We start from the raw sequence: 25,681 nt of genomic DNA on the forward strand, positions 1-25,681 counted from the left end.
TTCCATAATTACAAATGAGGCAGCTATATCTCCTTTATTCTGACACATTGATTACGCAAATAAATGTTTCTTAATGTGCTGATGCTGTTGCATTTTTCTGCACAATCCCAGCTCTAATATCGAGCGTCCCAAGAGACTGACACCTGAAGAAAAACAGAAAGAAAAAAACGCCATTGGGGCAGCTGCATTTTCTTCCTCAGTAATCGAATCCCTCAAAAAGGGCCCATTTTTCTTCATCTCCCCAGGTCCACAGGACCTTCAAACAGAGCTAGGCACCAAAAGAAGGCGCCATAGAACACAATTATAATTCCAATATCGCCTTGTAAAGAAAATGTAAACAGATAGCCAGGCTGCAAAGCTGCCCCAATTTCCCCAGAAGACTGGTAATAAAGTAGAAGAGATGTAATACTGGAAGAGGCTTTTTACCCCGTGTCCTTTTCTCAAGAAATTGAAAAGTGTGGCTGTCTGAAAAGACGCTGGCGGAAGAAGGGATGCGCTGTGATTTATGAGAGATTTAAAAAAGAGACAGATGAGGGGCAGACTTAACCAGAGGCATTAATGCGCTTTTGCAAATGAACTCTAACACGCTGGTATTGATAAGAATAAATGGCGCTCTGCAGTGCGGGTAGAGCGCCTCTTTCCAGAAGAGTAGTTGTGCTTGTTTTGTCACAGGCTTAATTTCAGAGCTCCTCTAACAGGGAGCACAAACAAGCCACCCCCCCACAAAGGTCCACACCAGAGGAGCATGCTGCGTTCATATGGCCAAAGCTGAAATTCTGCAGCACATTTTCATCTCTATTCCCTTGACTCTTCCATCTGTTGTGTACTCTCTTGGTGGCAGCATTCGTTTTCCAGGCTCAGTGTGATTCTCTCTGTCAGCAGAGGTTGCACCTGAAGGGTTGTGTGTGTGTGTGTGTGTGTGTGTGTGTGCAACACAATGGAATGTGTTCTCCCTGCATTTATTGGCATTCGTTATCATCACTAGTCATCTGCCTTTTATACCTCACAAGACGCTGTAACACGCAATGTCAAAAGTGCTGCTTGTAAGAGTGAGCTGGACGATGAAGAAAGTGCTGGTGGAATTTAAACCACTCTATAAAATGTATTCTATTATTCTATTATGATTGTGATGACCGACGTCTGCATGAGCCACGAGGATTGTGTGGTCTTAGATTCTTCCAGACAGCCACTTTGCCAAGAAGAGACTTCCTGAGCCGGTTAGTTAGATAATTATTTCCCGCGTGGATGTGAATCACAGAAGGAAAGAGAGACTCATGAGTATGTGCAAGTATAGTTCCTGCATGCGTGTGTATGTGTGTGTGTGTGAGAAAGAGATAATTTCAGCACTGGCCAAGATGCAGTGGCAGGCCCAGCAGGCTGGGACGACGTGGAGGAGGGGGTGTGACAGTTTAGTGTAAGAAAGGGATATGGGCATGCTACTTCTGAAGCTGCAGCAGACAACTCATCCGTCTGCTGTGACACCCAGCGCGGATGGGAGATGTCCCCGGGTCTGGGCATGGCAGAGAGGAGTGGGCGGTGAGGCGGAAGTGTTACCCGCTATGAAAATATCACTCTCTGGTTGGCTGTCTGTCAGTCGCACAAGAACGGCTTAACTTCTCTTACTGTTATTCTTTAAATGTTTGGACATATACTGTACATTTGTACTTTTTTTTGAAAATCTTGGCGTAGTTCTCCTTTTGTAGCGATGCTAGTCATCTCATTGGCGCTCGCCTTGGCTATAGGTAAGCTAATCATTGTGACATTTAAATGTTCACCGCTGATAAGAAGAAACTTGGAAAAACAGAGAAGAGAGAAGCTATAGGTAGCTGCAAGTAATAGAAGTAGCTAGCAAAACACAGCATAATGCTGTTACACAAAACAGTATAGCAAAATGCACGAAATAAAAAACGAAGAGCAGCAAAACATTATACTAAACGATGTTCCTGTGTCTCACATGGATTCACACCAGGACCAGATAAACTGCAACCACTGCATTTTGTCTGTGGTGGAAGAAAAATCAATTTGAATTTTTTTTTTCTTGTGTCCACAGTTTTTCATCATACAACAATTTTTTTTTTAGCAGACCAGAAATGGAGAGGCTTTCAAGTAAAGATATAAGAATAAAATGAATCCTTATTCTTTTGATATACAAACACAAAAAGTATGCATAATTTTCTTTCACTCCTATCGCTTTGTCTTTTATTTCCATTTGAGTCTGATGCTTTTCAACCAGGCTTCCCATCATGCTTCCAGATCGGTTCTCATGAAATGTGTTACTTTCCTCTGTGATTTCCTGAGCACCCGACAAGTAACCAACTACATGAGCAAATGGAATGTCCTGTTTGCAGATGAGCTAAAGATAAACCTGATGTATATGAAAGTACCATCAGATAAAATGTACACACATTATCAAAAGTGAAAATGCATTCACAAGACTGCTTTCAGAGTCTGTGAATCACTGACATATTACTTATGTAAGTAGCTTTTTAATGTTGCAGGATGTAAGGATGATATTTATATATATATATATATATAAATATCATCCTTACATCCTGAACACTCTGAAAGCAGTCTTGTGAATGCATTTTCACTCTTGATAATGTGTGTACATTTTATCTGATGGTACTTTCATATACGTCTGGTTTCATATACGTCAGGTTTATCTTTATCTGGTTTATGCTGTTAAGTACAGGCACGTTATGCATAATTAATATAGGAATAGGATAATTATATTTTAACTCATTCATTGCCACATGTTTTCAGCGCAGCCAGTGCCAGCAGTTTTAGAGCATTTTGACCAATATTTCAAGACCCACAGAATATCAATTTTTATGACTGTGTAAAATTAAAGAGTAAAATGTTTTCTTTCATCAGGGGAAAAAAGGTGTTTCTATCTTTTTCCGTTCTGCAGTTATTGGCATTTGAATATGAGCTGGTTTCACTAAAACCACCAGTTTTGACCAAAAACACTCGAGAAGTCAAGTTTTTTTTGTGAGAATAAATCAAGCATGCCGTGTTCATGTTTATTGTTTTAACATGGACATATTTAATCAGATTAAAAGCCTGATCGAAATAAAAATGCTTCATGTACACACCCAAATCGGAATAGTCTGACCCGATCAAGCTCAATCCGATCAAGAGGGGTGGTTTATACCGATTGATAATCTGATCAGGGCACATGAAAACACTTACTCCGAAGTTTGTCTGTGACGTCAGCTATACGCGCTTCTTCTATTCCAGGAAGCTAGTTGAAGCAGAGCGAGCGAAAGACAGAACTGGCCAGTATCTTAAACAAACACGTTGCCGGAGATATTAAAGGAGGAAACTAACAGAGAAAACGGGTAAAACGCGAGAAATAACGCTGACGTTTCCAGCAGAAAAGGGCGGAGCCATGTGTTGTTTACAAAGGAAGTCGCTATGACTTCTTCTTCTTCTACTATTTGGTAAAATTGCGCATGTCAAAATAATTCATTCTGATTGAAAGTGTGACGCATGAACACGCAAGTCCTAATCGGATCAATATTTTTAGGGTCCATGAACACAATGCATCAGATCCTCCTTTTAATCCGAACTCTGATCGGATTAAAGACATTTTTTCCATGTAAACGCAGCCAATGACTGACTACTACTGTATGTTCGGCTTGTCCTGTGAGGGGTCGCCACAGCAAATCAACCTTCTCCACTTCACCCTCTCCTTTGCATCGTCGTCCCCAACACCAGCCACTCATTGATCATCAAAGTTTCCACTTGATAAAAACTTTAAATTATTCCGCTGCCGTACTTACATAAGTAATCTGCTGCGATCGTCCTCTCCATAATCTCCGTCATCTTTTCCCGCGATGGCGAGCATGAGATGAATGTCCAATGCATTGCTATTATCTCCGTCTCTTCCTGGCGTCTTCTCATGGAATAAACGCTGAATGCTCATCGAAGCACAACGCTGCTGCCACCTGTGGGGGAGCAGCTTGTCTTTACAGTAATGTGGAAATCTGACACTCACAGAGGAGCTCTGCCAGACCGCCCGCTAGACTCCTTTAGATGTCAATGAAGACGAGCGTTCAGACTCAGTTTGACATATATGTCAATGGCACCGAATATGTTCATAAATAAATCTTGAGGAATTGAAAAAAAAAAAGTGTTCTGCCAAACTGTTTCCATGACAGCTGCAGAGCTGAGGCGGTAAGTGGCATGCATTTGGAATGCTAAATAGCACAAGCGCTAGTTAATCATGGTGTTACGTCCTGTATAAAGACTGTCGCAGTGGGTGATCCAGTCGAGAAAGAACACCAACGAGAGACAAAGGACGGGGGGGGGGGGCACAGTTGCTGCGATATTAATGGCTCCCGCCATCCAAGTGTGGTCATGAGCCTCCAGTGAACAGACAAGGCCTAATCAAAAGCGCCACACCGTGTGAGTGACAGCTTCAAAGTGCATCATGCATCGTGCAGGGAATTCTCCCGACTTTCTGATTTCTTCACAATTAAAGTGGGTGCGCACGCTGGGATGATTTCACCCTCCACTTTCCTCCAGTAAACAACATGAGCGTCTACCCCGTTGGCCTCTTACGTTTGTGTGTATTGCTTCCCAACCCTCAGGAGGCTCATTGAAGGAGAGGCTGAATTAAAAGGGGAGAGAAAAAGCTGAGGAGTAAAAAAAAAAAGAAAATGTCAAAAAGACGCTGCTGAGACGGAACGAGGGCTGTATTTTCACCACGTTGCTGCCCACAGCGTGCTTTAGCACCCTGAATAAGTGCGCTATGTCATGAGGAAGTGACATGCTGTTGAACGGAGACGTCGCTCTGGAGTATGACAGTGTGACTTGCACCAACAGCAGCTGACCGAAACACCACAAACACAACTTGAATTTTTTCCCCCATCCTTAAATTCGACACTATTCAGTGTTTTCTCGGTAGCTGCAACTTTAAATTCTGTTTTTTATTATCTTTCAGCAATTGTACTCTGCCATAAATATTCTAGACTGAAACACACCAGTCTATTGGCTGGTCTGACAAAGGGAATACAAAACTCCGCATGAGCCAGAATGAGATAAATTACTTTTCTGGCCTCTCTGTGTCGAGCAGGTATGATGCAAGATGCATTTCAAATAAAATTGAGTTTGGCGCTTTCACACAAGCAAAATGGTGTGTTATTATTTCACTTTAAGATATGTGGCCAAACCTTTAGTGCAGCTTGTGGTCCCCTCCTTCCAATATTCAGCTGGAGCTGGTCGACACATATATCTTCATATCTGCATCACCTCCTTTCTCTTCACAATGACTGTGTTTACACGGACAAAATGTCTTCAATCCGATCAGAGTTCGGATTAAAATGAGGATCGGATGCACTGTGTTCATGGACCCTAAAGATATTGATCCGATTAGGACTTGCGTCACACTTTCGATCGGAATAAATTATTTTGACATCTGAAATTTACAGAATATACCGGAAATAGTAGTAGAAGAAGAACCCTTAGCGTTGTAAACAACACATGGTTCCGCCCCTTTTCTGCTTGAAACGTTAGCGTTATTTCACGAGATTTCCCCGTTTGCGCTGTTAGTTTCCTCCTAAAATATCTCCGGCAACGTGTTTGTCTCAGATATTGACCAGTTCTGTCTTTCGCCCGCTCAGCTTCGATTCGCTTCCGGGAATAACAGAAGCGCATTTAGCTGACGGTCACAGACATGCGCAGTAAGGACGGCTTGTACCGAAACTTCGGAATAAGTGTTTTCATGTGCCCTGATTAGATTATCAATCAGTATATCGACTGGGATAGAATCTTCATCGAGTAAGACTATTCCGATTTGGGTGTGTACATGAAGCATTTTTATTCCGATCAGGCTTTTAATCCCATTAAATGTGTCCATGTAAACAGAGCCATTGACTCCTGAGTTCCTCCACATGGATCTAATGTTAAATGGAAAGACCCCTGGGTTTGCAGAGCGTATACTGGCACTTGCTCAAAGAAACACACTTGACAGCAGCATTTGGGCACGTACCAAATTCACTTTCTCTTTCCACCTGTTGATTTTGACGGTGACGTAGTCCTCGGAGCAAATGTAAAAAATAGACCTTTGTTCTTCAGAAGCTGCGGTGACATCCTCTGCGTTCTCATCCACACATGTCCACAGTGCAGGTCAACAGTTTTGTCCAACCCTTTTCTGTCTACGTCAGCATTGCCAGCATTTGGGAGCAACTAAAGGGACATTGCACGCCGTTGCCAGAGCGTAGAGAATGTTAGACAATGGTTGAGATTGATGAGTGTTTGGGCGCTTTCCCTGTGACCCCTCCACACCTGGCAGGAACAAAGTCGGGCAGGCGTGACGGCCAGCATCCATCTACTAGTCAGCTGGAATAGAGAGGTGGGGTAGTGCTGGTGGGGCTTTTGTACAGGGACACACATATCCACAAACACATAACACCAGCTCACAAAGCGAACACACTCTTGTTAAATAGCGTTGTCCAGACATTATATATACACAAACACACATCTGTCACACACCCACACAAGACAGCAAGCGGGGCGAGTGTGCACTCAGGCTCAGTCAGGCGCACACACATGCACAGAGTCAGGGAGAAAAGAAAAAGCCTTCTTGGCAAGCTTGACTGTTTGTCTTTCCAGGAAAGAGTCGTTTTTTTCTCGATGCTGACTTCCTTCAAATGTCTGAGAGCTCTCATGTCTTATTAAGGGAGACAAATAGCATGTCGCGCGAGGCCGTGTCCTGACTCATTAGCTCGGGACACGGCAACCGTCAAAACACATTTCACTTAGCTGTGTCCACCTGTGTTGGTACTGCTGTCAAACACCCAGACAGCACACATGCTGCGGTACAGAATGTAATTGCAGGTATATGAGGCTGATATATTACATTTTGTTATAGCCGGTCAGGATCTTTCTTGCCATGATGGAGATTATTGTCTGAATAAAACCAAGGTCCTTACATAAGAGCCATCTTTAAGACTAAAACAAAAACAACAGGTGCAAGGGTTTCTTTAAGTAACAATCATACACAAATAGAAATTACAAATCAAAATATAAAATATTTCCATCAGGATTTTGAAAATCATCCCACACATTGTTTCAAGATGTACGTCCGTGGCGAGTAGAAGGTGGCCGGATGCATTGTGCAACAGACTGGGAAAGCTGGTCCACGGCCAGAATCTAAATAAAAAGACTTCTGGTAATAAGAATTTCAAAAGTGAAGTGAGTCTATAATTATTCATAAAAATATACATAACATGTGGTCAACATGTGAAGAAGAAGAAGAATTATACTAAGTTACATTAGTCTTAACATGAATATATTGTGTAAATTATTTTCTTTTTTCTTTTAAATCTATTTATTAAAGTTTCTAATGAACAACACATAGAACATTGAAGTATAGTATGTACACATATGTATACACCCATACACATACAAATGTACACGTATATACACACATATAAATAATTAAGATATAAGATAGCAATAATAAGAAATATCTAAAAGTGAATAAATACATTTAACTAAACTAAATAATTATTTTAACTCATTGAGTGCCAGCCATTTTCAGCTCAACTATAAGCTGTGCCCCAGTTTTCGCTCATTTATCTGGATTTTCCAAGCCCCACAGAATATTCTTTACTATGACCATGCAAACACCAAACTGACCACATGAAAAATTAACGTCTCTTCTTTCTCCAGGAAAAAAAGTGTGTTCCTACCATTTTTCGTTCCGGAGTTATTGGCCATTGAAGAGAGGCAGATTTAAATGTCAGGGTTGGCAGTGAAAAAACGTCTTTAGACGTTAATGGCATTGAATGAGTAGTTTAAAACAATATTTTATCCACAGACCTCTGAATAATATTTATGTTTTTTACCAAAATCATAAAAACAGCACAAATGCATGCACTCGCCTTTCATGCTTGAAGCGACGGAGGCCTGCGGTCCCTGTGGAGGATGGTGACATTTAAGAGGCCTGGTCTGAGTGCATTCATGCAGGTTCTCTTTTCAGTATAAAGCATCTCTCAGCTGTGTTGTCTATGCCGCCATTGTTAGTGTCACTTACTGCATCAAGCTCCAGGACAGTCACTGCCCCTCCCACGACTCACCCGCCACTACCTCCTACCTCCGCCATCCGGAAAATCCCGGCTGAGCCTCTTCTCTGATGTAAATCACAGGTAGGAGGAATGTGAGCCCGGCTGACGCGCCGGCACTGTGCCGTGAAATCTCTGTTGACATTACTGTTGGGCAATTCCAGAAAAAAAGACAGAGTGAGAGCAGAAGTGGAGGAGGAGTGATAGAATGGGAAAGAGGGAGAGATGTGAGGAGACCTGAGCATTGCAGAGAGTCACTCTTGACTTCCATACTTTCTCACTCGCTGTCTTTTTTCGTCTCAGGGATGATTGATTGAGCACAGCGGGTCACTGCCCCCCCCCCCTCCCACCTCCCTCAGTGAGATTTAACCTGTTTTTGCCGGTCTTCAAAAGACGCATTTTTAATTCGGCCGCTGGATCTTTCTATAAAAATCCCGCTAGACCTAACCTGTTTCCTTACTTTTGTTTGGTCACCTTTTCACAGACTAAGATGGATTTTTCTGGCTCTGCTAGTTTTGTTAGGTGATAACAAAATGTAGAGAGGTGAAGATGAGTTGGAAATTAAGTGAAGGTAACAGGGGAATCAGAGAAATAGGTTAGGGGGGGGGGGGGGGGGGGGGGGGGGGGTATATGCCCACTCCCTTTTTCCTCACACGGATGGTAAGAATAAATGGCTTTAGTTTCTGGTGAAAATGTTATGTTTTACTTCAGGTGCAGCTTTCCAGAAGGAGTTGGTTCTTCTGCTGCTGCGACAGCGTCACAGTAGTCCTGCTTAGCTAAAGGACACAATAGCCCCAGAAAGCAGGGCCTTGGGTATTTGTTAAATGGGCTGCGGGAAGAAGGCTGAGCGACGTCGTAATGCAAGTGTTCACCAGCGTGGGATGAGGGACAGGATTAAAGGATCATCTCATCACAGCCCCCAACATGAGACAAAAGATGCCCGTCTCCTCTCTTTGGTCAACTTTTTTCCCCGCTCCCTGCTCCTTTTGTTCTCCTCACCTTGCCTCCCACCAACCCTCCCTCTCTGGACCCGTGTTGCCGACAGTGTGAAGCACACATAGTGGCATCGTGACACGCCGGAGGAGCTCTTGCACTTGTAGCTGCCGTCCACTCCGAGGTGATCTGACATCCTAAAGTGACTCTGTGCATATTTGCATATTCACTCAGACAAGCGTGTTGACTTTGCTGCCGAGCTAACGACCCCTCCCGTACCCCTGCGCCAGTCTGAAGCCTGGCTGCCAAGCGCTTCCGCAAAGAGGATGGCTTAATTGTTTCTGCCACATCCATGCTGCCGTTTCCTTTTTGGGTCTCTTTTTCCTCCTTAATCCCAGAGACGAGAAATTTGAGCTGTTATTTGCATGTCTAATGATACTCAATATATCAGGCTTCTCAAAAGGAGAAAAGCACAGGCAATTATTAACACAGCCCCATAAAGCCTTCATTTATCCCTTTTGTTCTTGGGCCTGAGCAAACACGGCTTTCCATACCTGTCTATTAAAAGCTGTATTCCTGAGACAGAGAAGTTGGCTTTGAATGTGGGGGAAAAAACTACAGCTGATAGGTGCAAATCCTTTGTGTGTCTCGATCTCTGTCACATTAAATGCTGCCATAACATGCTGATGGACAAAAACAGGCTTTGTCAAAGTAATGTAGCTGAGGTATTGATAATTCCAGAGACGAGCTCAGTTCCCCTATTCTTAGATGTTTTACACATACAGGTCATGATCTCTCTTTTTTTTTTTTGGCAGCAATTGGTCTCGCTCCATAACTCACTGCTAAATCTGACAAGCGTTCCTTTTTGCGATGGCGCTTGGCTTTGACTTTCAAACTTAAAAAGACTTGGCTGATCACTTGCATTTATTGCATATGAACAATAATACTATAGCCTGTAGAGCTGTCCTCCGAAACGCTGGGCAAAAGCTCTCACTGCCTATTATCCAAGTGTCTGTGCAGAAAACTCATTGTATACCTATAAGACTTTTCAACGCCAGCCGTGCATTGGCTTTCCATGTGGCAGTTGGCATTGGAACTGGCTAATTTGCAAGGCTTCTCAGGCTGAGAACAATGACAGCTAGAACAGGCACTGTGAGCACACCTGCATTCTTCCACAGGAACGAGCCACGGAAAATACGGCTACAGCACTGCATTTCTCCCAATTATGGAAATTTGGTGCATGTCAGTATGTGTTACGGTATATGTGGTTGTATAAAACACACAAAATCAGAATGATACATGTCTGTTTACACAATTTTATGGTAGTTTTGCTATTATTATTACCTGCAGTATGGTCGTTGTAGGGATACATTATTATTGTGCATTATATTTAGTATTTTTTTATTGAAGTTTATTTGAGACAACTTTGACTTTAAATGTAATTCTATCTTTTAGGGATATCCCGATCCGATCTCGTGATCGGAAATCGGGCCCGATCACGAGCTTGCGGACTCGATCGGAATCGGACGTTAGCTCCCGATCAGGACTCTGATATATATGGAACCTTATTGTTATTACTTTTTATCAGATCTGGAGTTATGCTGTGGAACAGAGTGACCCTTTCTACTCCAACATAAACTGCTGCGCAAGTATCTCTACGCTGTAGAAGTGTTTTGAAGTGGATGACAAAAACCTGCCGATTGAGCTGCAGTTCATTTTATTTTAAATATTCAGATTTAATATTTCCTGTTGCACTAGTCCAAGTCAAAAGTGAAAAAAGTATTTTATTTATCACTTGAATGTTTACGCTACGCCACAGAAGTGCTCTGTTTGAGAGATAAATGTTGAAATAAGATGATAAAGTAAAAAAATAAGGGACATCCTGGATCCATTTCTTCACTCTTTCTTATTTATTTTTTAATGCATTATAGAAGTATCGGATCGGTACTCGGTATCAGTATCGGTTCAAAATCAAATCAAAAACCTGATCGGGACATCCCTAATATTTTATCACTTTGGATGACACACACATATAAACCTCTGCATGAGTGAAATATTTTTATTAAATTATTAAATAAACTAGTTACACATGATGCACCCTAACATCGCCACGACGCTGGGCAGTCGGCGTGAGCTGTTGATGACGTCGAACCAGATCGCATGATGCTGCGTTTAACGCTCGAGGTTTGTGTCACTTTTTCACATCGACATTTATTTGATCGATTTTCAAACTGTGAGCAAAAGAAAGAAAAAAAAAAGACGAGCATGTGACCGAGACAAAAGAAAGAGGTGGGTGGAAGGATGGTCGCGGGGGGGGGGGGGGTAAAAGTGTTGAAACATGAATTACAAACCCGAGCTGCACCATCTGGACCGAGAAAGCGCACACATTATAGTGGCGAGCTCGCACATTGAATTAGACTTGCTGCGGGATCCATCTGCACCTCGTGAAATCAATCTCATCTGTTGATTTGATTAGGCCGGCGACACAGAAGAAAGAGAACATTGTTGTGCTACTTGATTAAGCGTGTTTGGTTTGGCACGCCTCTGCACCCACCTTCCTCCAGCATGCTGCGTATACCGATGCGTTTCGGGCCCCGCCGGTAGGCTAACGACAGTAGCTGAGGTTAATGCTAAGAGAGCGCCCACTATTTAACACTCGGCGTGCGCCACAGCGCTGGCAGTCGGTCTCGTTTACACTATTTCATGACTCTTTGTCTTTATTGTTGTGAATATTTCTCTCTTTTTCGCTTTAATCGACGTTTTTTCCCCTCCAAATCGCGCTTTTTCTCGCAGGCTTAATTCTCGCACATCTCCTCCAAGGACACACGGAGGACTAGAAATTGGACAAGATGTTTAATTCCAGAAGTCGTGTTACATTTGCCTCTGTTTCCTGCATCGGGCCCATGCCAGTGAACAGACTGATTGTATATGCTTTCTTCTTGTAACAACAGGATGTAATGAGCAAGCTGTAAAAATCCATACAGGAGATCGCTTGCATGCGATAGGTCATTCTTGAAGTGAGAGCTAATGTAGCCGGCAACCTGATGTGTTATGCAGAATTGTTTTTAGTTTCTAACCTTTCTCCATCGGTGGTGACGCCACACACTCCAATGATTAAAATGCATCCTCCCGTGCATCCGCCCTCGCAAACAAAAGGCTTTTCATGGCTGGCTAAATCTAATTGTTCTGAACTCGTGTACTAAAGGTAGCGGCTTTGACTTTGACTTATTGTCCGGAAGCAATAAAGTGCCAGTGGCAGGGAATGCAACACGTGCCATCTCTCAAAGGGCAGGGCTGGACACATTAGCTCTGATTGACCTTGGTACAGATTGCAAATAAATCCAGTTCAAATGTTTTCTTTTTTCTTTTTCTTTTATTGGTCTCATTAATTCATAATTTTCCAAGAGAAAAAAAATAAAACAAGTAGAAAATGATCAAAGCGCTCATGGCTCTTCCAAACACGAGCGTCATTATACAATTTGGCCAGTGCATAAGGCAGACAACGCAATATCATTTTCCCACTTGGGTCTGTCTCATGCTAAACACGACACACCATCTGATCATTTTGGAACCATATGTTTAAATAAAGACTTCCCATAACAGACATTATGATCACAACCTTTGCCAAATATAGGTTGTCCTTGTCTGTTTCTTAGCAGGATGATGCAAAAACTGATGTGGAGATTGTATAAAATTTTGACCAGAGATTGACTTGAGCACATCTGAGAGGTGATTGCATTCTGGTGAAAATCAGGATCAGGATCGGGATTTTGTTTTTTTTTTAGAAATGTTTTTACATTTTAATAAACTCTTCATCTGACAAAGGTCCACCTTTAAACTGCATCTAAATTCAGTAAGAGCTTTTCAAGATATGTTGGAGACAAAGAAAGGAACAAACAAACATGGATGATTATGTTGGAATGCAAGGGAAATTTTGTTGTGTCTGTGTGTGTCTGTGTGCGTGTGGGGGGGGGGGGGGGGGTATTGTTGCTTTTCCAGTCTTATTTCCAATAAAAGAAACAAAATGTGTGTGGAGAAGCTTTAACACTGGGAGTATCTCTGCAGTGATTGTAATTACTGCTGCCAGTCTAAATGAAGCCGACTTCAATTATAAAGCGTCACCTCTGCTCATAAGCAGGTCACGACACCATCGCTTTCCAACTGTCTCAATAAAAGGAAATTGTCTGCAGGGATAATAAATGAAGTGGAAAACAGTCAAGGTTCTCTTTCTCCTTTCTGGCCTCTGTGAATACGGCAGTTGACCTCTCCAAGGAGAAGTATTGATTATTGTTCTACTTCAACCGATACCCAAATGGACTTTAATTCCTTTGTGGCCAAGAGCAGCAATAGATAACCCAGCATTTAAAGAGTTTTATTCAGAGTAATGAGTAAAAAATCTATATCTCTTTTCAAAGAAGTAAACATTAATGAATCCTTTCGCTGCGAGGAGCATGCAAAATTCAAGGCGACAGCATTTCTGAATGAGACTTTTAATTTCCATTTCGCCACCACTCTATGGTTTCCTCAATAACGTCTGTTGTAGTTCACGCCAGAAGGGAACGTTTCTGTCCAATTTGATAAAACGCTACATGCCATGGAACAGACTAGAGGGAAAATGCTCCCAAGAATAGCTAAGTGCATCATATATCATGCATTGCACCATCTGTTCCATATATTCAAAATGTTATTGCAATATTTAGAATTACAGATTATTCATGTAGGTGTAATTAACATTCAAAATCCAACAAATGGGTGGGAGAGGCAATTCATTTCCAGATATGTTTGAGCAGAGTCTATCCGGAGTAACTATTTAGGCTACAGTTGCCAAAGGCGCTGCAGATGGGAAAATTAATTGTGGCTCTAATTTTACCAGTTTTGGCAATAAATTACCACCTATAAATACCTCATTTCTGTAAGGTGCTTAGTTTAAGGAATGTGGATTCCCTGGTTTTGGACCCCGTTGGCCAGATGAGGACAACTGGGTCATGAGAAGTAACTCATAACATCTGGCTCCTACTAACAATGCTGAGTAAACTAGTCCACACTGCATTGCCTCTGGGTGTCTTTGCATTTTACATAACAACATGCAATCTACTGCATATTTCATGATGGGAATCTCCGACAGCATGTCATGTAGGTCATGCAACCTCGGGTGAACACGTTTGACAACATCACCACATTACGGTCACAACAAACATGACAGGACTGCCTTTTCGAAATAACTTGATTCACACAACTTCTCACCTCATATACAGTAGCATCAGTGGATATATTAGAAATAACAGTGGTATTTGGTAAAAAGTGAAAAGTAACTACGGCAGGTAAGGACCCAAACGTACGACAGGAGAAGGCAAATCCAGAAACTGAGCGGTATTTGTCAAAACCAGGTAGTCAGTCCAAACCAGCAGACAAATCAGGATACGGACAGGCCACACGCTAGTTCCAATAATCAAGCGGAGGTCACAAACCGGGTAATCAGAATGATCAGGCAGACAAATCCAAATCCAAGTAGATAGAATCCAAGAATCAGGCAGGATCAAAACACAGGAAGGGAATCTGGAACGCAACACGGAAGTAGGAATCATCACGAAACAATCTGGCAGCGAGATGTGGCATGAACAGAGACCAAGTAGAGTCCGGCCGGATGGGAGATGAGTTCCAGGTGATGACAGGAGCACAGGTGACGGGAGCGAACTGAGTGCAGGAGGAGCATCTGAGAAGACAGGAGAGATTCATGCAGATCCTCCTCAAGCTGTGACTCTGTACTACTAGTACTTGGCGGTGGCAGCGGTTCAGTTGGTTGGGACTTTGGTTGGGAACCAGGGGGTCACCGGTTCAAGTCCTGGTGGCTGGAGAGGGGCCAGGGGACTGCTGAGGTGCCCTTGAGCAAGGGAATGACCCGCCACACACACACACGCACACGTGTGTGCGTGTGTGTGTGAGAGAGAGGATTTTTCACAGGGGCTCACAATAGGGAGTAAATGTAATTTTATTGTGTGTTTGTACTGTGTGTGTATCACGTGCATAATGACTAAAGATTTTAAGATTTTTATATTGGTCTGGAGTAAAATCCATTTTATGTTCTTTTCTTCATGTTTACTCCATAAAAGATTTACCACTAACACACTAAGAAATGTCAATTTCATAATTTTTTTCCAACCCAATAAATAATTTCACAACCCCTTAGAATTAGCTTTTTGACCCTTTGTACTGCCCGGAGCTTATATTAAATAGCAATAAAATAGCATCACCCTAATTGGCTAATTTAGTATGGCACATTTAATGAGGGATCAGAATTAAAATGTCATACCTGAAATTTTAGCACATGTATTTGTTCCTAAATGTTGATCATTTGGCTCTCAATACTTTTATTTTATTATTTTGCAGCAGTAACATTACTTTTCCTAATACTTCTAACACAGTTAAGGGACATTACACATGGGGTATGTGTAACTGTCTTCCCCAAATTAAATTCAGTGGCAGCTTCTCCTTCCTGCTCCACCTTCCACCAGTCTCTCTCTTCTTTGCCAGTCCTACAGGTTACATTCAGAGGCAGAGCTCGTGTCCTATCTACCATTAGCCCTGACAAGTAGCAACATCATTAGTACCATCTCTATGGCTACTCCTAAGCACGTGGAACCTGCATGCATGTGATTCGGGCTGGATGCATGGGAAGGAGTCAAATCTGTAAAACCTTCCTCACTAGGATGGAGTGATTGTTTTAGAGATTGCCGTAAAAACTCATCTTGAACAGGGAGTGACATTTTCCCTCATGTGCTGACAGGATAAGCTGTGCAGGCCCTGATTGGGAGTTGTGGTTGGGCAAATAGAGTGTACATAACAGTGTTGCCTCACTCAGGCAAGGCTTTCTCTATTATTCTGAACTGCAGCTTCAACATATATGCACATCTGTATACAGCTGAGGAAGCCGTCAGTAAATTCCTCAGCCTGTATACACAAGCTCCGTTATTTCCTCTTTATGACAGGTTCTGTTTGGATTAACGCAGTAACACAATCACACAATCGTACATTTCAATGTGAGTCCAGCAATCAAGCTGTTTTCTTGGACTTCACATTTAGGAAATAGGCTAGTGACAACAAATAACTCATTTAATGTCATTGACTTCTATAGACACCGATTGGAATCTATGCCCTCGCAACCATTGATCTAAAGATGTCAAATAGGCTTTTCAAACTTTACCATTTTTTTTTTTTTTTAAAGCACTTAACTTGAGTTTGTCAATGGCAGACACACGAGGATTGGATTGTGGATGTATTTCTAAAAATTATTTTGTTCAACCCAAATACGTATCCAAGCTAATAGAGTCCATTTCCACCCCAAAGAGGCAAACAGACGCATTCAATGTGCGAGGAGTCACTCCCAGGTTACAAAACCAATGACAGATCATCATTAATTTGAGCTCATTTAAATAGCTTCTCAGTGTGCAGGATGTTGCAAGACATTTGTGTTAATGAGCAACATCATTCATGTGAAATGATGGCACAATTAGGAAAACAAAAGTGCAATGTGTGACAATTTAAGTGAATGTGCTTTGTCAGTGTCTGCAAAACACACCTCAGAGACAGGAGAAGGCTTTAGAGGTCAGAGTTTTCCCAGACAAGTTTTTTTTTTTACCATGCTATTCCACACCCTAAAAGACATTCCCACAGGAATCTCCGCTGAAATCTGGCGGCAGGAAATGAAATTAAAGATGGCAAATACGGTTTGCTTTAGATCATGGCTGGTGGCAAAAAAAAGAAAAAAGAAAAGAAGCTGCCAGCCAGATGGATAAATGTTTTGCTTGGTGCCGTTCACTCACCTCGGGATCAAGAGGCGCAAGTTAAAGGTGGCTTACAGTTAAAGTAGTGCTATTTCTGTCTATGTGCATAAAAGCAGAGATCTCTACCCCCCCCCCCCCCCCCCCCCCCCTTGTCAAAGCTGTGGTGTGTTTTTTCTTCTCTTACCTTTTTCTTTCCACATTCTCCGCTGCCCAACCAATTTACCTTCCAACTTGAAACAGCTCAAGGCTTTTGCCTGTTTTAATGCCCAGAGATGCTTCAGCGGCCTTGTGCAGCCTTGTCAGACTCATTAGTTATACTCAGCCCAAGCGGCGAGCTGGAGCCAACCACTCAGCCTACCATGTAATGCAGCTTTAGCGAACTAATGAAAGTGTAATTGCAAAAATAATGAGGAACCTATCGTCCAGTAACTTTGGGGCTTGTTATTTGTGAGCATGAATCATCATGTGAATTTCCTCTTTAATGTTTTATGGATTCTGATGCTTTTTCTGATTCTTATCGTGTTAAAAAAAATACAAAAATATAAAGCTTGTTTTTTTCTTTGCATTTCAGACTGCAGGGAGCAATAGTGTGTTTGCATGATGAATTTGCGATGTATAACGAGGTACAATGTGGGCTAAGGTCTATTTCCTGTGCTGCTTATAAAGATATTGTCCCCAATGGGCCTCATTTAGCAAGCTGGGGGTTATGTTGAGCCATGTTTAGTATCTTTGCTACACTAGTTGGGGCAAAGCACAGCAACAAAGGCAACACATCACAACCATATTGTACACTAACCTGTATTTGAATTTGTTGCACTTACACTTTGCTCTGCTGCATCTGTTAACTTTACATAACAGGCCATGTATTTTTATTCATTTGCATTTGCATGTTTGTTTTTTTCTTTTTATTACAGCTACACACAGATTTGGACGTGGGTGGCAAGAAGATCAAGTACGTCCTCGCAGGTGAGGGCGCAGGCACGATCTTCGCCATCAATGAACTGACAGGCGACATCCACGCCATGAAGCGGCTCGACCGTGAGGAGAAAGCCGAGTACACTTTAACGGCCCAGGTCATTAACGCCGAAACGGACGAGCCTCTGGAGCCGCCGTCCGAGTTCATCATCAAAGTCCAGGACATTAATGACAACCCGCCGCAGTTCATCGAGGGCCCGTACCGAGCCTCGGTTCCAGAAATGTCTGCCGTCGGTGAGTCATGATCGACAGACCTTCCTTTCTGTTGTCTGCTTCACAAAGCATCCTAATCACCGTGTGAAATTTCAGAGATGGCTGATCTCTGATGGGCTATTGCGTAAAAAAATTATGAGCAAATATGAACAAGAGGAAATCAGTATGCCTGTTTACATGCTTTGCTTTCCGTGAATATCTTGGCAAATGAAGAAAAAAAAAAAAAATCAAAGGTAATAAATCAAATCAAATCAGCAGAACTTCGCTCATAGCTCAGCGCTGCAGCTAAACAGCTGGCGTCAGTGTCAACACACTCTTAATAAGCCTGCGCAATGCTTATGTTACATCCTCTCCGAAACAGCCCACGCACAAAGAAGTCAAACAAATGCAAAATGCGAAACATAAGCCAAACAACCTTACGCTGAACCCGACGCGTCAGGAAAGTGGAAGGTTCCATGCTAGAGCGCTTCCATACAGAACGAAGCATCATTAGCACATTTCAGTGGCTACAGCAGCATCAGCACATCTAGCCAGCGCGCTCGCCATACTGGCCGTCATTTAAAAAGTGCTACTCCTGCATTGTGCTGGTCAAGGGTCACGCTATGCTTTCATGTGTATTGCTAGAAAAAAAAAGTGAAACATTTTCATCTGTGCATCCTTTGCGTGATTTACGCTGGTGATCAATATAATTAACTAATTGAGTGCCAGCCATTATTCAGCTGCCCCAGTTTTCACGCATTTTCCCTCGATATTCCAACCCCCACAGAATCTTCTTTACGATAACACCGAACCTACCAATTGAAAGATTAAAGTCTCTTCTTTCATCAGGAAAAAAAAAGTGTGTTCCTTCCATTTTTTGTTCCGGAGTTATTGTCCGTTGAAGAGAGGCAGATTTCAACGCATTTGCACGCGAATGGCACTCAAAGAGTATATATATATATATATATATATATATATTTTTTTCTTTTAAATAAACACAGTCACCATGAAATAGAAATGTACTCTTTTTTTCATAATTTGCGAATGAGGTTTATAAATTTAAACACGGGTCAATATCACTTGCAATAATTTTATTTAATCTTAGGCGGAAGAAGCTGGATAAAAGCATAAACAACTTTCATTTACACTCGCAGACTATTAGAAGCACACTGTCGCTGAGTGCAACAGCAGCAACACACAGCAGCGACTGTGATAATAACTGCCTCAGGCCACCATCCTTCAATCCCCCATGAACTGGCAGACAAACCGCTGCCAATGCTTTCCATTTCCCTGCCTTCATATATTCACATTCTTATTGCATCCATGCATTTAAATGGAAACTGCATGATGATGAGCACATCATTTAAATGTGTTGCTCATGTAGGATTGGCAGAGTGGATCACTGCCCTATTATTTTGTCACAGGAGCCTCAGTGCTGAACCCAGATCAGTGGACGACTTGTAGAAAACGCTTCCATCAGTCGCAGGAATCCGATCAGCGTATGTTTCCTTGCCGTTTTGACACCTGGGGAGTTCAGTGAGGGGCGCTGAGGTCTGTTGCCGGGCCGCGTGCGCTTGTTACCGTGTTTCCTCGTTGAGCTTCCTCTTGTTGCCCGTCACAACTCTGACATGACATGCCCGTGAAGCTGTTGTTGAGGTGTGTAACGGAATCTGTGTGGTAAATCCCACCTGTGCATCGTCATTCTTCGATCTGTCTTTTTGCTTCTTGTGATAGCTGCGTCTTATTTAGCACAACTGCTGGGGTGGAAGGCAAAAAGGAAGCAAGCAAAAATGCAAAGGGAGCCATGTAAACACAGAACGACGGTGAACCCACGTCTCAGATCTCAGTTGAAAAGTGCTGTTACTCTCAGAGGATTTAGTCAGTGCAGCGCAGGGACAGCCGCAGCGATGGGGTCGCGAGCAAAGTGCTAGTTGACAGCGCTCTGCGCTTTGCCAGTGGGAACAATGAATAAGAAATGGAAATCGGCATCTCTTTGTTGATTGTTTGTTTCCTTTTGTCACCACTGATTAATTAAACATTCACGAACGCTCAGTTGTTTGCTTGAAAGGTTTTTTTTCTCTGAGCGGAAAGTTTTCCTCTTGTTAAGTTTTCATGGGCCGCGGCATTACGGGAAGCGGGTACTTTTGGACAAACAAACAAAAAAGGCATTCGTCTCATTTGAATTTACATTCCTAAACCAGCTGTTTTCAGCGGCCTTCCGTCTTTGAAAGTGAAATGTTGTGCGTGCAGGACTGAAAGCGCTTTTGAGCAGCAGACAACTAATGAAGTCCGCAGGAATGGAGAGGAGAGAATAGATGGATGTCAGTGAAGTCTGCGGCGCATGAACAAATCCCCCAGCCCACATGAAACTGGGATGCTTTAAAAAAAATGCAATTACGGAACACGCTAAGAAACGCTAAGAGACGCTGCAGCACGTTCAGACAACGCTGAGCGTGCTCGATGAATTCCTCCTCAGTGAGAAACTACCTGCATCAAATAATCAGAAATCTAATCCAGACCAGAGCAGGCTGGTTCTCGGGATGATGTCAGGTTTGCAGCGCCACTCCAGATTTCATCAGCTGCTCTCAGCTTATCAGAAGTGTGTCCACGATGCATCAGCGAGACCAGGGACAAATATCAACACCCGCCTTTAATCTGTCAAGGACTATGGTGAGATAGAACCCCCCCCCCCCCCCCCTCATTGAATGTCATCATCGCTCATTGGAAGCGCTCCCCGCAGCCGGATGAGATATGTGACAGAGGGCACTGTGGTCGACGTGTTTCCTGTGTGCGGAGACGCGTAGAGGTTAATGGGAAATGAAGGAGGAAGACCTTTTTGTTCTTCCTTTGAAAGGGGCCGGCGGATAAGATGTGTGGCTTTCTTTGACTTTTGTCTGACTTTCATTTTCTTGAAAGCCAAGTGTAGAGATCGCCACCATTTAAGTGTGCCGTGGCTCGCCCGTTGAGGTGCAGCGTGACAATGGCAGGAAATGGAGAGCAAAGGCGGCGGCGGCGGCCGTGCTGCAGGAAAGACGGCCAGTCAGGAGACAGTTTGATCTCGGCTATGCTGTGAAGAGAAGTTCAGGGGTTACTGCACTGAAACGCCAGTCGACAGTCGTAAAGAGGATGAATGATGCATCCCCAAATGTAAACGTGTAAATGCAAATCATTTCTCCAGGCAGATTTGAGCAGGTACACGACAGTCCTGTATCACATATTAAATGAGTACCAGATGCAGAACAACATAACTATTCCATTTGAGTCATATTGCTATCTGAATTGCGTAAATCAAACGATTTCTCTCCCAAAACAAAGATCCTGCAAACACTGCCTTGAAAGGCTCCCTATTAAACCAGCCTTTTACACTTAGCCAAACAGCAGCAGCATTGCTGTCCCGCCATGTCTGACTACCAAGAGACGTTAGTTGCAGGTAAAGGAAAAGATTCGGCTCTCATTGTGTTTTGACTTGACTGTGAATAATAATGAACGGATCCTGACAAAGAATAAAGTCAAACATGTCGTAGGCGGAGTTGCACCTGCAGGATGTAAGTATATTTGTCTTTGTAAATCCCGGTTATCATGTGATTTATTTTGGATAAGAGCACTATTAGTTTTTTTTTTTAATGATCTGTGCTTTCATTGTTCTCTTATATGCACTCCTTAGAAATGTGTTGCTATCACAATGAAAAATGAAATGGTTGATCATTTGTGGAAGCCTGGCTGCAATGACACACAGATCTCACAGGATGTGCTGATCCTGGTTCGCCGGTGATGGGGTCTTTGACTTTAAGGCCAGTACAAGCTGACAAATGTCTGCATGTCCGTCGACCATATGTTGGAGTTGTGAGGCGTAGCCCTTGTGCAGCTATCAAGGGAGTTGCGATGTAGCTGGAAATTACAAAAAAACCAAAAAAAACCTTGAAGTAACGGTTCAGGTAATTAGAAGGAGACTGCTAGGCCGACATCTCTGCGCTGAGGGGGGGCTGCGGATGACATTAATTACTACACTGCAAAACCAACTTGCTAAAAGTAGTTTTGCTGGATGAAACTCACATGAGAGGCGCCTCAGGAGTGTTAGTCCACGAATGGGCTTCATTATCGGGGCGATTAATGAACAGGCGCCAAGACAGATGGCTCGTCTCCTCTTCGCACGGGTCACGCTCTTTGAAACCGCAGCAAAACGAATGCCCGTGCGGAAGCACGGCGCCTCGCCAAATGTGACACAATCTGCTAAAGTGAAGCACAGACATAAATTTGAAGTGGCATTAATAGATTACCTGGAGTTGATTTGCATTTTCAGAGTTATTACGGGGTGGGGGGGTAACAGGACTAACAGGCACGGCGGACGATGCAGAGACTTAATGATCTTTCAGATTACGCTTTCATCAGCGCTGACATCTGGAAAAATAGGGAAAGGCCTGTCGTCACAGGTTTAGGCGATAAAATGAGCAGACTTGATCAAGGTGCATGCATGGGAAGGAGTGAGACACGGGTCCGCGTCGGAGCCGGGGGTTTACATACAGCAGAAACCCACAACGTTTAATACTCACACACTTACACAAGTGTTAGAAGTGATACATAATCTGCATGAAGGCTAACGTTGCTTCATTTGTATATGACTTGGTTTTATATGATCCGGCACATTTGCCTCTTTCAGATCAGTAAAGGGAAACTGTACTGATCTGAAAGTGATGCTCCACTTGGACCAGCTGTGAAGCAAAAGCAACCTTCTTACCCGGAATTATGATTGGACTGTGTTCATCTCCGTATACATTTTTTTTTTTTCTTGGAACATCTGCATTTGAATCCACCCAATGTGGTAAAACTTGAACAAAACTTCACAGCATTTCAGGGTCACAGCAACCCAGTAAAAGATGCACATTTATAGTCCATCTTTTTATCTGCCATTTCTCTGCCTAGCTGTGAGCAGAGAGCTAGATGGGAGGGTTGTCTCGTGTTTGTGTCTCTCTCTCTTCTCTGATCCCAGGCTCTGGTCTGCCGATTGGCAGATGGACTGAGTGGCAGGGGGGCCCCTGGCCCGTTGACATAGTGGGCAGCTGGGCCAGAGCTGGGCCAGTGATGGGCCCGAATCACATCTGATGAAAACGCTCCTGGGCTGGGCAGGGATGCTGCAGATTGGGGCTGTGTTGGTGGTGGTGGGCGGCTTGCAGGCTGAGCTATGGTAAGAGAGAGTCAGAGCGATGAACCTGGCCAAGGCTCTGACTCTCTGAGGCCTGCCAGGCGGCACGCGTGCCAACCTGCCCTTTTCCGTGGCCGTGCTAAATGGGGATAGGACAGGCCTCTGAGGCAGAAAGGATTTAACTGGCATGCTGGAGTTTCTCTGTAAATAACCTGCTACTCCTATCTAGCTCACCTCTTTTGGCAACAACATCTGCACTTGTCTGTGCGTATGCAGCACCTCTTCCCGCGACTGTGGTTTCGTTTGAGTGCTTTTATTTATTTGCATTTGTCATCTGCCAGTAACCTAATCTTTCTGTCAGTCTATACTCCTTCACTGCTCTCACAACTTCCTATACCCAGACATGTATTTCTGCAGGTTTTTGCAGTACACTTTGTCCATGTAGCTTGGACAGAAAGAAAATTCAAACATCCCATTGGTAAAACATTTCTTTTTCAGAAGCAAAACACATTAAAAAATATGTGCACACATGCAGACGCAGCTGCTCACTAGCACAAACAACCATGTATTATTAATGCATCAAAATAATTTATAATCCAATGCACCTCTGAATAATTCATCTAACAACATTAGTCATCATGATTGGTCCAGCAATTGTAGAGCGCTATGTTTTTTTTTTTTTTAAATCTCCTGGGGCATTTTGTTTTCTGGAATATCATACATATACATAGATCCTGCACACATAAATGCTCATGCACCGAATGCACACATGCAAATCCCTCTTAAGGGCATACAAGTGCACATGTGCTGCAAAACGCGTAGCTTGTCTGTGCTAGCAGGAAGCTGTGATGCAGTCATAAAGATGCTGTGGAGATGTAGTTTCTCCTTCTCCCTGTTTAGCCTGCAGAAATATGCTGTCTTTGCAGCTCTCTCGTTCTCACCCTAAAACTTGCACACACACACACACAACCACACACCTTTCTCCTTTCCTTTGCTTCTTTCTTCCTTGCTTGTCCTCCTCATCACTCTCTTTTGCTAAGCTAATGCTCTCTCTCTCTCTCGCTCTTCCCTTGAGGGAGAGCAAAACGTAGCCAGCTTCTAGGTAATGAAGCCCTTCGATGTGATCTGCATAAGATTGGCTCCCTCGCCGGCCTGCCTGGCTGCCTTTGCCCCGATGAATAGCAAAAGACTCTCAATGAGATTAGGGACAGAAAGCAGCCTTTTCCTGGCCACAGTGACATTTCTCAAACAAAACTCTATCTCTTCTGTCTGCCTGTGAGCCGGCACAAAGGACGTACATAAAGGTGGACAAGCTGAATAACAAAACAAAGCTCCTGTATTTTCAATAATGAGGATATGGATTCTAAACAGTGACGGCTGCCATAAATGTCACCCTCTGTGTCATTGGACTTAGTGGATGTGATTAGATGCAGGGGACATCGGGCTTAAAAAATCTCTTTGATTGATGCATCTTTTTTTTTCTATTTGTAAGTGTTCAGTTTTTGATTTAATACATGAAATAGCTTTTGTCAAAAAAAAAGAATGAATGATAAAATATTTCGCCATTCCAGGCTGCATTTGAGACATTGCATCAAGGTCAGTAAATCAATCTGTGAGTGAAAACAAGGACACAGCATCCTCCCTTCAGCAGTCCTGCAGCGGAGGCGAGGGTCTGGTCCTGGGTACATGTCAGCTGGGGACATTGTAAGTCCTTCTAATGGAACATAGGAGGCCAATAGGCTCAGTGTAAGTCAGTGAGTGAATGAATGAATCAATAAATCAATGAAGGAATGAATGAATATTATCTTATATTGTACAAGCTCGTGTTATTTTAAGGTGGCAAAGATTAATCGATTACAGAAAATGTGTCAGAGGTTAAAATAATGATTGTTTTAATCCTTAAAAATCCTTCTAGTGGTTTCAGATTTTTAAGGCTCTGCTGCTTTTCTTTGTTTCCCTCAACCAACATCCCAAATACACAATCTAAACATGTCACAGTGAGCTTAAATTCATTATAAAGCGTGTGAATCACTATTTTTTTCTATTAACGTTTTGCTGGCAATATTAGAAAATCAATTAATACATTTTGAGAAGATCAGCAGCAGAGTAATGGTAACACTAATTGTCTTTTGTAACAATATTGCATTGTCTAATGTGTGATGATGATGATGAATATATTTATTAGATAGAATGTTAGAGTACAAGTACAGTCACACAGTAGCATGTATTACAGTACAAGTACAGTCACACAGTAGCATGTATTACAGTACAAGTACAGTCAAACAGTAGCATGTATTACAGTACAAATAACGTCAAACATCCTGTCTAAGAGGAGCATTTCAAAAAAGCCCTTGCGGGCTTGTTTCCGTTGAAAGTCCTTCGTACATAAATCATCCACAAAAAACAATACAAATAACAATACAAATAAAAATAAATCCAATATTAAATTACGCAATTGATGCAACGTAACATTAGAAAGACAAAAATAAAATGTTATTACACCGCCAGTGCAAACTAACAATTAATCTAAAATAAATTACACCACTGATGCGAGATGACAATAAATAACTTACATAAATTACAATAAA

General features: G+C 42.7%; 1 protein-coding gene across 1 annotated transcript in view; it reads left to right on the forward strand.

The window, feature by feature from the left end:
- The window catches only part of cdh8 (cadherin 8), a 94,892-nt gene that overhangs the window by 15,984 nt on the left and 53,227 nt on the right, over positions 1–25,681 (forward strand). The window contains exon 2 of the mRNA XM_068741867.1: positions 17,701–17,995. Coding sequence (XP_068597968.1) covers positions 17,701–17,995 — 295 coding nt within the window. The remainder of the gene's footprint in view (positions 1–17,700; positions 17,996–25,681) is intronic.

This window comes from Brachionichthys hirsutus, chromosome 1 (genome assembly GCF_040956055.1).
Source record: "Brachionichthys hirsutus isolate HB-005 chromosome 1, CSIRO-AGI_Bhir_v1, whole genome shotgun sequence".
Taxonomy (NCBI): Eukaryota; Metazoa; Chordata; class Actinopteri; order Lophiiformes; family Brachionichthyidae; genus Brachionichthys; species Brachionichthys hirsutus.